Source organism: Dermochelys coriacea, chromosome 12 (assembly GCF_009764565.3).
Source record: "Dermochelys coriacea isolate rDerCor1 chromosome 12, rDerCor1.pri.v4, whole genome shotgun sequence".
In the NCBI taxonomy this organism is placed as follows: Eukaryota; Metazoa; Chordata; order Testudines; family Dermochelyidae; genus Dermochelys; species Dermochelys coriacea.
The window spans coordinates 23,389,461-23,401,785 of NC_050079.1; the positions used below are offsets into that span (position 1 = coordinate 23,389,461).

The window sequence follows — 12,325 nt, forward strand, 5'->3', positions numbered from 1 at the left end:
AAGAACACTTTCAATACAGATTTGACAAATGCAAAGAAGGTACCAATGTGAGATTTCTAAAAATAGCTATAGCACTCGACCCAAGATTTAAGAATCTGAAGTGCCTTCCAAAATCTGAGAGGGATGATGTGTGGAGCATGCTTTCAGAAATCTTAAAAGAGCAACACTCTGATGTGTAAGCTACAGAGCTCAATCCACCGAAAAAGAAAATCAACCTTCTGCTGGTGGCATCTGATTAAGATGATGAAAATGAATATGCATTGCTCCGCACTGCTTTGGATCATTATCAAGTGGAACCCATCATAAGCATGGACACATGTCCTTTGGAAGGGTGGTTGAAGCATGAAGGGTCATATGAATCTTTAGTGCATCTGGCACGTAAATACCTTGCGATGCCAACTACAACTGTGCCATGCAAACACCTGTTGTCACTTTCAGGTAACATTGTAAACAAGAAGTGGACAGCATTTATCTCCTGCAAATGTAAACAAACTTGTTTGTCTGAGCGATTGGATGAACAAGAAGTAGGACAGAGTGGACATGCAGGCTCTAAAATATTACATTTTTTTATTTTTGAGTGCAGTTGTGTTTTTTTACGTAATTCTACATTTGTAAGTTCAACATTCATGATAAAGAGATTGCACTACATTATTTGAATTAGGTGAATTGAAAAAACTATTTTGGGGTTTTACTGTGCAAATATATGTAATAAAATAATTTAAAGTGAGCACTATACACTTTTGTATTCTGTGTTGTAATTGAAAGAAAAATATTTCAAATGTAGAAAACATCCAAAACTAATTAAATAAATGGTATTCTGTTATTCTTTAACAGTGCAATTAATCACTGTTCATTTTTTTTTAAATTACACGGTTAATGGCAATTTTTTTAATCGTTTCACAACCCTAGTATAAATCATGGATTAGTTATATTTGATATACAGCATTGGGCGAAGACCACTCTGAAGTTATTCAGGCTCTGAAAGGAAGTAAATTACATGCAACAGTATCCCTGTGGGAAGATGGTTGTGCGTATAATAGAGATGTCAGCTGTGACTCCATTTTTAAGGTTACATTGAGATTTGCCTTCAGGGACTAAAATTTCTCTGTTTCAAACTTTATAGTACAGATTGTGATCCATCAATTATCTTATTTGGATACGTGGACATATTTATAATTATCGGTTTACAGAACTAGTGAAACCAATTAATATATTGCAAAAACATGGCTGTAGTTAGGTATCAGTTGAAGTTTTTGACTCTGCTACGATATGGCAGTGCTTTGTCTTTAAATACACCTGTTGTATACGTCTTAATGAAATTGCTTTAATCCTTTTGACCTAGTGCAGAAAGAAGCAATGAAAACACTGGAAGAAATCTATGGTGGGGAATTAGTTAGGTATTAAACATTTTTCCTTCTTTAATGTTTTTTGGTGCTTCTGTTTTATTACACTTAGGAACCACCCAGATTGAGGCCAAGTTATGTGCTATAGAAGATGACATTTTTGATGTTTATCTTTACGTAACAATAAAAGATGAAAAGGTAGAGTATCTTACACTTACAAATATATCTACCTGAAGATATGTGCTCATACAATATTTTGGATGTCACTATGGTCACATTAATATGGGATCAATTTATTGAGAATTGAGTGTGTTTAATTCTGGATGAGCTACAGTAATATTAACTTCTGTCGGTTACTGTGCAAGCTAAAATTAAGGATTTAATGGGACTTTTATTTTAAGTCCCTGGTGCTCATAGCTCCCTGAAAAGTGTTTCATTCTTCCAGTGCAAAAATCCTTCAGCCATTTGTAATTTATAGGAGAACAAACAAGTGGATTTTTCAGGACTGTAAGAAATACTTTGTTTATCAGTTATGCCAAAAATGGCTAACTGGGGGAAAACACTTGCAGTTTTGCATGGAATAGTTTTGAACATGTAGCCCCTTTGTGGTGGTGGTGTGTGTGTGTGTGTGTGACGGGGGGGGGGGGGGAACGGGGAAGGGAATACTTAACTTTTAAATAATTGTTCAAATTAGGATCTGCCCCTTTATGAATCAGACTGTATAGTTTCGGACCTGGCTTGATAAGTCATGGAGCTGCTGCTGAAACGGACTGCAGGAGGGAAAATTGTAAATGTGAGATTGATGTACACAAAGTGTTTCAACGTGGTGTCTTTTGGGGAGGCCAAACAGGTTCTTCTAAAATAAAACCTTGGCTTTCTATTTGCCTATTTTTTAGAAATTACCCTTTTTTTTTTTTTAGGTGTCTTTTGTGCTGCCTTTAGTGCCGTTTTTTTTTTATATTTGTTTTTTTTAAATCATGTTTGTCATTTATAATGGGAGTGCATGGTTTTCTTTATGTGGACATTTGGCTGTTCAAGGACAGCAATTTAGAAGGCATCCAAAATTCTGTTCATTCCTATTGTGCTACTCAATAAACTACCTGAAACTCCAGCTTCTTAAAAATAAGTAAATAAATTAAATAAATTCCCAAGAACAACAAAGAACATACGCTCAGTGAAGAGTTTGCCTAGCTGAGAATATTTCTCTCATTAACTTCAGTGGGAATTGAGAGTTGTCAGCGCCTGAGAGAATCAGTCTGCTGCTGGTTAGGTGTCTAAATATGAATGTCAGTATCTGAATTAGGTAACCATGTTGGAAGAGGTTGGCCTTAAGTACTTTCCATGCTGTCTGTTTTCACTTATTTTAGACTGTTAACCTGTTAAAAGCTACTGCAAGTTTGTGGCTTACTTTAAGTCCACTGCTTTGCAACAGTAACCCTCTATGTGACAAGAAAGGTGAGTTGGTTCTTTGGCAGATTCTCCTTTGTATGGTTCTGCTCCTTAGTTTCCATATTCTTGCATGTATTCATCATAACATTTGCTTACATTAGTGACAAAATATATTTTTTACTATTTTTGTTACCAAGGTAAAGCTGAATGAATGAGCTGGATTACATTCCCTCTTGTGCACTTTCAGATAATTGTTTGCTAATTTCCAATCAGTTATATCTGAGCAATATCATTGAAGCCAGTGGAGGATGTGGTAGTCACTGGTGATGACATTTGAAGACAACAGGGTTGCACAGGTGTAGCTGAAGACATAATTTGGCCTGCCATTGCTCTTAATGATGTATGAAAATGAAAGAAATCGGGTTGACTTTCCAATCACAATGAGCTTTCAGGGCTCATAGAAGAAAACCATTGTATGTTGACTGAGCACATTCACTGCATAATTTAGTGAGTGACAGTAAGCATGAAACCCTATAATGTTATTTTTGCAAAGTCACTTTTCAGAGTAGAACTGCGGAGTAGAACACAGTACCAAAATGCTAACTACTAGAAGTGAATTTCCCTTTTTGCTTTGCTGTTAAAAGGATATTCTGCTGAAAATGTCCACAAATAGACCTTTGATCATTTTCATTACTATGCTGTGGCATGCAAATCTTTTAACTATATTCCAAATATACATTGTGAATTTTCAATTGATTACCTTTTTGTACTTTATCTTCATGTTTAGGCAATATGTTGTTTTTTAGGTCTGTGTTAATGATGATCTTGTTGCAAAGAACTTTGCTCGTTATGTGATGACTAAAGAAAACACAGTTAATTTTGCCAAAAGCCAAAAGCCATGGTCCTCATTATGTCTGAAATCTTCTCCAGAGAAAGTGATCAATCCTGCATTTGCTCTTTGGCCAATGTTAATGCAGGGGAAGGTACACAATAATCTTGAAACAGGTGAGTACAATGTATACTTAATCCTTCTGAAGCCCAGTATAGTTTCCAAAAAAAGGAGTTAACTCTGTACTATATTGACGTAAATTGTGTGTTGGTTGCACTGGGTGACATACTTTCTATTCCAAAAGCTGCTCTTTTTTCATCTGAACACAACTTCTCAGTCCCTTTGTTAATTCTAGTGAAATAGTAGCAGTCTTCTAGGTTTAAAAGTTTGCTGGATCTTGTTCCTGAGATCAGGAAATAGGCACTTTGTATTTCTAGTATAATGTGAGGTGTTCGGATCTATTTTTAGGCTATATATGTCTACAGTCCAAAGACACTGTAGAATCTTCAGGAGCACAAGAATGTTATATGAAATACATGCAGGGCCATCTGCTTAAAATGTGGAAGCTTGATAATACACAAAGTTTACATAACAAAAAATCCTTTGATAACTATCTTCAGCAGTACCTGTTCTTCCAACTCCAGCTTTTTCTTTGTCCCATTTCTCTGTCTGCCTTACCAGTTTCCAGCTTTTGCTGTCTCTCCCCTTGTCTTTGTTACTAGTTCCACTCATTGCCTTTGGAGGAGGAAATCCTGGGACCTTGCTGAATTATATCATAAGTTCGTTCATTCTTCTCTCCGCTCTTCTGAAACCATCAAACTGTTCTATAATCCTGTCCTGTGCTTCTGTTTCTTGCAACTCTTCATTGCTCTCAGCTTTCTGCGCTAACCTTCTTTTCTTCACTTTAAAGGCCCTTCGTGGCCTGTTGTTGCCAGAAACTGGGACTGGATGACGGGATGCATCGATAAATTGCCTTGTTCTCCATTTACTGTAAAGCATGAGCATCTGGGCTTAGATGTACCATAGGTCTGAACCAGTATGGCCATTTTTATGTCTTGCCTCATTTCTTATTCACAGTTGCAATGTTGATTTCTGCTTCTACTATTGCCAGTTTAAGTAAAGGGGAGCTGTGGGAGATCAGCTCTGGTAAATATTAGACCCTCTAGAGCAGGGGTTGGCAACCTTCGGCACGTGGCCCATCAGAGTAATCCTCTGGCGGGCCATAAGATATATTATTTACGTTGACCGTCCTCAGGCACGGTGCCCCGCAGCTCACAGTGGCTGTGGTTCACTATTCCCAGCCAAGGGGTGCTGTGGGAAGTGGCACAGGCTGCAGGGACATGCTGGGTGCTGGTTCCCACAACTCCCATTGGCTGGGAATGGCGAATCGCGGCCACTGGGGGTTGCAGGGGCCATGCCTGCGGACTGTCAACGTAAACAAAATGTCTTGCAGATGTGTGCCGAAGGTTGCTGACCTGTGCTCTAGAGTATGTCTACGCTACAGTTAAAATCCTGCAGCTGGCCCATGCCAGCTGACTTGGGCTCAAGCTAGGGGGCAGTTTAATTGCAACAAAGAGATTTGGGCTTGGAATGGAGCCCAAGCTGTAGGACTCTGTGAGGTAGGAGGGTCCTAAAGCTTGAGCTGCGGCCCAAGCCCGGATGTCTACACTACAATTAAACAGCCCCTTAGCTTGAGCCCAGTGAGCATGGGCCAGCCACAGGTTTTTAATTGCAGTGTAGACATAGTGGCCCAAATATTTAAGTGCATGCACTGCCCTGTGGATACTATACAAGCTTTAGAATTATTTACGCTCTTCATAAAAGTAGCTAAATGTCTTAAGATTTTATACAATTAATTAGGAAACTTTGTTCTTTAAGTTTCTTTATAGCTTTATAGCTCTGTTATAGACCATGTATGGTTTCATATACATATGGTGATTTTTAATAATAAAAACAAAAATATATTTTTGAGAACTATTATAGTAGCTACAGTTGTGGTTGTAAAGTATAATCATGTGTCCTCTAGGTGGTGATGCTTCTCATTCTTTTCTTGAAAAGACATGCAAAAAAATTGCTGCACCTGCTCTTAATGGAAAAACTGAGTCTGTAAGTATTGCATACCATCTTTCAAACATAACTTGAAATTAAAATTTGCATAAAATGTGTTGATGTTTAGAAGTGCTCTTTAATGTAAAATTAATTTATTTCCTCTGCAGTTGCTTATATTAGTACTAAATTAAAACCAGGCCAGATAAATTACATAAAATCGTAGAAATGTAGGTCTGTAAAGGACCTCGAGTAGTCATCACATCCACTCTCTTGCTCTGTTGACAGCACCAAGTAAACTGAGACCATCCCTGACGGGTATTAGTCCAACCTGTTATTAAAAAGCCTCCGCTGATGGGGATTCCACAACCTCCCTTGGAAGCCTTTTCCAGAGCTTAACTACTGTTCTAGTTTAATTAGAAATTTTTTCCTAATATCTAACCTAAATCTCCTTTGCTGCAGATTGAACCCATTACTACTTCTCCTACCTTCAGTGGGCATGGAGAACAAGTGATCACTATCCCCTTTGTAACTTCCCTTAACATATCTGAAGATAGTCATCAGGTTCTTCTCAGTTGTCTTTTCTCAAGAGTAAACATGCCTAGTATTCTTATAGGTCAGGTATTCTAAACCTTTTAACTTTTTGTTCCTTTCCTCTGGACTCTCCAATTTGTCCATAGCTTTCGTAAAGTGTGGCACCCAGAATTATACATTGTTTTCCAGCTGAAGCCTCACCAGTGCTGAGTAGAGCAGGACAGTTACCTCCCTGGTCTTACATACGACTCTTGTTAATACCCCCCCCCCCAGAATATTAGCCTTTTTCGCAGCTGCCTCACATTGTTGACTCGTATTCAATTTGTGATCTACTGTAACATCTAGATCCTTTTTAGTAGTACTACTACCTAACCAGTTATTTCCCATTTTATAATTATGCATTTGATTTTTCCTTCTTAAGTGAAATACTTTGTACTTGTCTTTATTGAATTTTCTCTTGTTGAATTCAGAGCCTTTTTCCAAATTGTTAAGGTTGTTTTGAATTCTAATCCTATCCTCCAAAGTGTTTGCATCCTCTTGCAGCTTGGTGTCATCTGCAAATTTTATAAGCATACTCTCCATTCCATTATACAAATAGTTCAATATTTTCATTAATGTAACACAGTGAAGAGTACAACACCTGATACATTAATATTTAGCAGTAGCTTGAATAATTGTATCTCAAACCAACATTCAAATTTTCCCCAAATCAGACTTCTTGGAGAGCTTGCTTCTTGAATCTTCAGCTAATATACACTTGTCAAGAGAGGGGGTCTCTAGGCTCATAGACTCTGTCACTTGAACTTCTGTTTGTATGTACACACACAATCTGTTTCTCTGTTGCATTTGCAGCCATGAAGTTGTAGCTCACATGTGAAAATTTGATGTGAAATGGCAATCAGGGGTAAGGAACAGAGTTAAAAGGACACTAATTAATTTATTTCTGTCAGAAAAACTTTTACTTGCTACCCTGCCAGGTAGCATATTACAACACTTCATGCATAGTCAGTTTCACTGTTTCTTTATATAGTCCAGGGGTCTCAAACTCAAATGACCACAAGGCCACATGAGGACTAGTACATTGGCCCGTGGGCCGCATCACTGACACCCCCCCCCGCTGCCCGCAGCCCCACCCCCATTCCAGCCCTTCCATAAGGCCCTGCCTCTTCCCACCCCATCCCTGCCCCCATTCCAACCCTGTCCCTGAAATCCCCACCCCAACTCGGCCCCCTCCCTGTCCCCAGGGGATGCAGTAGGGGTGTGGGATGTGGCGGGGGCTCAGGGCAGGGAGTTGAGGTGCAGGAGGTGTGGCGGGGGCTCAGGGCAGGGAGTTGAGGTGTGGGGTGGGTGAGGGGTGCGGCAGGGAGTCGGGGTGCAGGGTGCAGCAGGGGTCTCAAGGCAGGGAGTGCAGGAGGTGTGCAGGGTGCAGCAGGAAGGGTGGGGCAGGGGGCTTAGGACAGGGGGTTCGGCTGCAGGAGGGGTTTGGGGGTGGGCTTCAGATTGGCGTGCACTGGGAGCAGGGCAGGCTGCCTGCCTGCCCTGCCCTCACGCCGCTTCAATAAGCAGCCGGAACCTGGGGCAGAGGGCTGTGCGTGTTGCCCTGGCCACTCCTCCAGATACCAGCCCTGAAGCTCCCATTGGCCATGGTTCCCCATTCCCGGCCAATGGGAGCGACGGGGGGTGGTGCCTGGAGGAGTGGCCAGGGCAACAAACAGACTCCTGTGCCTCCCCCATCCCCAGGTTTCGGCCGCTTCCCAGAGCGGCACGGGGGCAGGGCAGGAAGGCAGGGAGCCTGCCCTGCCCCCGGTGCATGCCAGGCTGGAGCCGCTCTAGGTAAGTACTTGAAGGTGGGGGGGGAGACAGGGAGCTGGTGGGCTGCAGAAGATAACCCCACGGGCCGCTTGTTTGAGACCCCTGATATAGTCGGTCTGTTTCCCTTGTTCTTTTGTGTGGATCTTTCACACAGTATCATGGGACAATACTTAGGAGAATTTGATTTTAAAGCCACAAAAATACTCAGGGGATTTGAGGACAGGCTCCCATTTTGTGAAGCAACCTATATTTTGGGTGAGTATGTCCTTTTAAGGTTGGTGTTGTTATGGTAACTGATTTAATTCCTAGATTTATTTAGTGTTTAAGCCTTTTTAACTGCAATAGTCTGAATGTCTAACTTTTTAAAGTATCTTCAGTGTTCTGATAATGTTTGTCATGAATTACCTGTTTGCATTTTCTCTTAATTCTGAAACAAAAATTATCTATTTCTTTTGCCTTTTATCTATTTTTTGTTCTGTTATATTTTTTTCAAAAATGCGAAATTAACTTTGTCTTGTCTTTCTCTGGCTGTTATTGGTGAATTGCAGCTTTTGTTTTTTTAGCTGGAAGTGGTGGAGGTGTTGCATGAGAAACAAAACAAATTTTATCATGTGTAATTTTTCACATGGAATAATGATTTTCTAAGATGCTTTTCCTCAGGGCAATGACAACATATTTATCTGTTTTTTGTCTTGTTTTGTTAGACTGTCAGAGCAACTGTGGGTTTGTCTTCTAAAGAAAATATAAATATTTCTGTGCAGCCTACTGTGCAGGTAAACAGGTATGGTTCAAGTATTATTGTGGAGTTTTTTGTGGTTTTTGTATGTAACTATAATACAAAATCCCAGAGTGTTTTTAGCCAATTTTTTGAGGCCATGAAAAGAGAACTTCGCTTTTTGGGGGATTTGTTGATGGTGGTGCTTTGGAGTAAAACTAGTGGTTACATTTAAACAGAGAGAATTGGATATAGATTAGATAGTCAAACATGAACTAAGTGTAAGTATTGGCATGTCTCATCTATGTTAGATGAATTCTAAGTCTTTTGTAACTGTTTTTGTATCTCTCTACATTCATGCCATAACTTTTATTCTAGTGCATTAAATGAAAACATAATTAAAAACAACTAAAGGAGATAAAGAACAGAATGCAAAAAGTGGCTGCATGAAGTATATTTTCCCCCTTTTTCCTTTTAAATACATAGCTTTCTTTTCATGCACTTGCTAAGTGAGTGAATTTGGCAGTTGAAGCCAGACTCGGTCGGTTGTTTCCCTTTTTGAAATTTCAAACCCTCTTTTTCTTGGATTAAGTTTGATTTAGTTCTCTGTATCTTCAGAAATTAGCTATTGAGATTTGAGTAATGGTTCCCATAACTGATTGTTATAGGTCAAAGGCAAGTATTAAATTCTGAACGTCTTGATTTATTAGTAACAACAATTTCTGTTTTCTTGTGAATTTCTGCAGCTTTTTAAAGGGAATTTAAAGTCTTTGCATACATGCTAGACATTTGAAATATTTCACAGCATATTAATGTATATATAATAATTTTAAGTGAAGTTAAAAACTGATTGTGATGGTGTTTGGAAAATGATATCACTGTTTCAAAAGTGTTGGATTTAATAATTGAACACTTTTTCAGGCTCCTGCAGTTTTTGAATCCTGATCCATTGAAAACTGATGTTCATTATGAGCAGCAGGTATTTCTAAAACTTAACTTCACATTTTTATTGTATACACTTCACTGCTAAGCTCTTTATGGCCTTGTAATTGAACATTGTTCTCAAATGAGTCCTATTTTAAAATATTTTAAATACTTCCTTATAAAAAGTTTAATAGGACACAACAATGGCATTATCATTAGACAAGATGTGTATCATCATGCCCTCTTATTCAGAACCCGAATTGTTAACATTTATCTTGGCATTCATATTGTTTTCTGTGTAATTGAAATGTAATAATACTTCATAATTGTGTAGCTTTGCTCTAGGTAGATGTGATTCAGATAGACTTATGAGAGCAACTTCTGGAATTCACATATGCTTTTGGTTATTTTATATCTGAAAATATTACATGTGCAGACGTGTCACATATATTCCAAATAGCATAATTTTTAGACAAAGTTTGTCTTAAAAATTAATCTTGGTTCATCATTCTAAAATATACTGAATTTTTAGAGTTTTCTATTTGAATATCAAATTTTAATGACTAAGAATTGTTACTTTAAGAAGTTACAGCAAAGAATACACTGGTGCTTACGTGGAGACTATATGGTAAAATCTTTGTATCAAAGTTCTTGTAAATCCCATTTCAAAGTGGGAGAGCAAGTTCATCTGTACCCAAGAATGTCATCTTGAATAAAATATTTTTAAAAGTACAGACCCCTTGGCTAATAGTGAAAATTTTATTTGAATGGACAACATGGGGGCAGTCCATTAAATGCTCTCAGATTTGTGCCCAGAAGTTCTTATTCCTTTAAACAGTAACTAAGAGTAGCCAGAATCTGTGTAGTCGATGGGAGAGGAAAATGAGATGTTTCCAGTTACCAAATGAAGATTTCTTCCTCTTTTAGGAAAACAAACAGAGACTTTGTTGGTTAGCCCAGATTTTTAATATGTTGACTTTTTTTTTTTAGTTCATAATCTAACAAGAACAACCATGCAACCGCACTGAGTCTGCATGCTTAAGAAAAGGTGTGCAGATGTTTGGCAAAATATTAAAATAAATAGGATTTTCAAAAATTGCCTCTGCACATTCCCATTTTCATTATGCATGCCACTGTAATCTCTGTTTTGAAAAAATCTAGAAATGAAATGCCTATTGGGATCATGCAACTATTCAGCTGAACTTTTAAGTCTGAGCACTTGAAAAAAGTATGTAGAGTCCCACTTTCTTTGAGCTATACTAGTGGGAATATGCAGAAGCACTTAAACTGGCGAGTAGCTTTTCTTACTCATAATTCCTTTCCTAAAAACGTAAAATTTAAATAAAATATACTCTGGCCACTTTTGTGGGGTAGCATATGAAATAACTTTTTACTACATTTTATTACACATGTTTATGTTAGCGTTTTCTAAATGATGTGTGTACTTTCAGGAGTTTCAAAAGATCAATACAGAACAACCTCCTATTGTTCTCAGCAACAAAATAGAGCCACGTTCAACTCTTGAAACAACACCACTTTTGGTAGATCTGAAAAAGGTAATATTAACATTTATTGTTTGAATATATTGAATACACTGAATATATTAAAGGATAGTTCTGATGCCCCAGCACGCTCCTCAAATATTAAAGGACTCAATTTTTTTAAAGAGGGGCAGGAGTGAACAGCAAGTGTGTTCATTTGAAAAAAAAAATACTACTTTCAGACTCAGTTCTCAAATTTCCAGCCCCTGCCTCTATTTCTTGGTGAAGGCAGGAGCTAGGAGATTACTTATTTTATGATACAGATGGAAGAAACAGAATTGCTCCAACAATGAACTGGCAGAACCTCCCTGCCTCTCTTGTGAACCTCTGTTTGGGAAAAGGGTATTTGCCTATATGTGTTTCATCCAAGAGGCATAGAGGGGAATACGTTTGTGCTTAATTCCCTGTGCTTAACATGGAGAGCCAGATTCCCGAGGAACTGTTTTGGGGGGCCAAAGCCAGCAATAAGCAGGGGATGGATAGGGAAGGTGCTGATGACAGTAGTGTCTTTTTTTTCCTCAGAATTTAGAGGGGAGAGGATGGAATCTTTTATTATCTGAGTGCCTCGCTACTACTTTTAACACAGAGATCCTTCATTTCATGGCTTCCGTTTTCACTTCATCCACTGATAACTTAAGGGTAATTTTGAATGTGTTCAGGTGAGATTCAGATCCCATTATTGAGCATATTATCTCAACAAATCCTACAATGACTGGATGGTAAGGGTCAGTTTGGTTTTTTTGTGAAGTGGACAAAAGCTTTTAAATACACTCAGTTTTATTATTTCATTCAACACCAACTATATCCAAGAGAAGTATATGGAGCTGGTTGAATTTTTCATAGTGGGTCAGTCTCCTCACTGATTTTACTTTGGCTTATTTGATCAAAAGGCTCTCGTTGATGGTTGCTGGCCTCAGAATGGTTCCTAAGCAGTGGTTCTTTAAATAATATCCCTATGCTTGCAGGTGTGGCAGCGCCTGGGATTGAATATCTTCATCAGCAGTGCCCATCAGACCACACATGCGTACCTCCCTCTCTTGTGCTGTGAGCACGGGGCGTGTGTGTGTGTGTGTGTGTCTATATCTTTGGTCTGGGATGGAATCCAAAGCAAAGCTTGCTTCTCCTCTTCCCTCAATAGCTAGTGCCTTACCTGTTAGTTGTAGTGTAGTTAGTACTACTACTCCTTCCTTCA

The 12,325-nt window shown here is 38.8% G+C and overlaps 1 protein-coding gene across 2 annotated transcripts in view; it reads left to right on the forward strand.

Annotated features, from left to right (window-relative positions):
• TDRD12 (tudor domain containing 12) overlaps positions 1 to 12,325 on the forward strand; it is a 124,201-nt gene that overhangs the window by 17,794 nt on the left and 94,082 nt on the right. For both annotated transcript variants that reach the window (XM_038367731.2, XM_043494929.1), the window contains 6 exons: positions 1,456 to 1,541; positions 3,539 to 3,737; positions 5,588 to 5,667; positions 8,658 to 8,734; positions 9,590 to 9,647; positions 11,044 to 11,148. In XM_038367731.2, the coding sequence (XP_038223659.1) occupies positions 1,456 to 1,541; positions 3,539 to 3,737; positions 5,588 to 5,667; positions 8,658 to 8,734; positions 9,590 to 9,647; positions 11,044 to 11,148 (605 nt within the window). The remainder of the gene's footprint in view (positions 1 to 1,455; positions 1,542 to 3,538; positions 3,738 to 5,587; positions 5,668 to 8,657; positions 8,735 to 9,589; positions 9,648 to 11,043; positions 11,149 to 12,325) is intronic.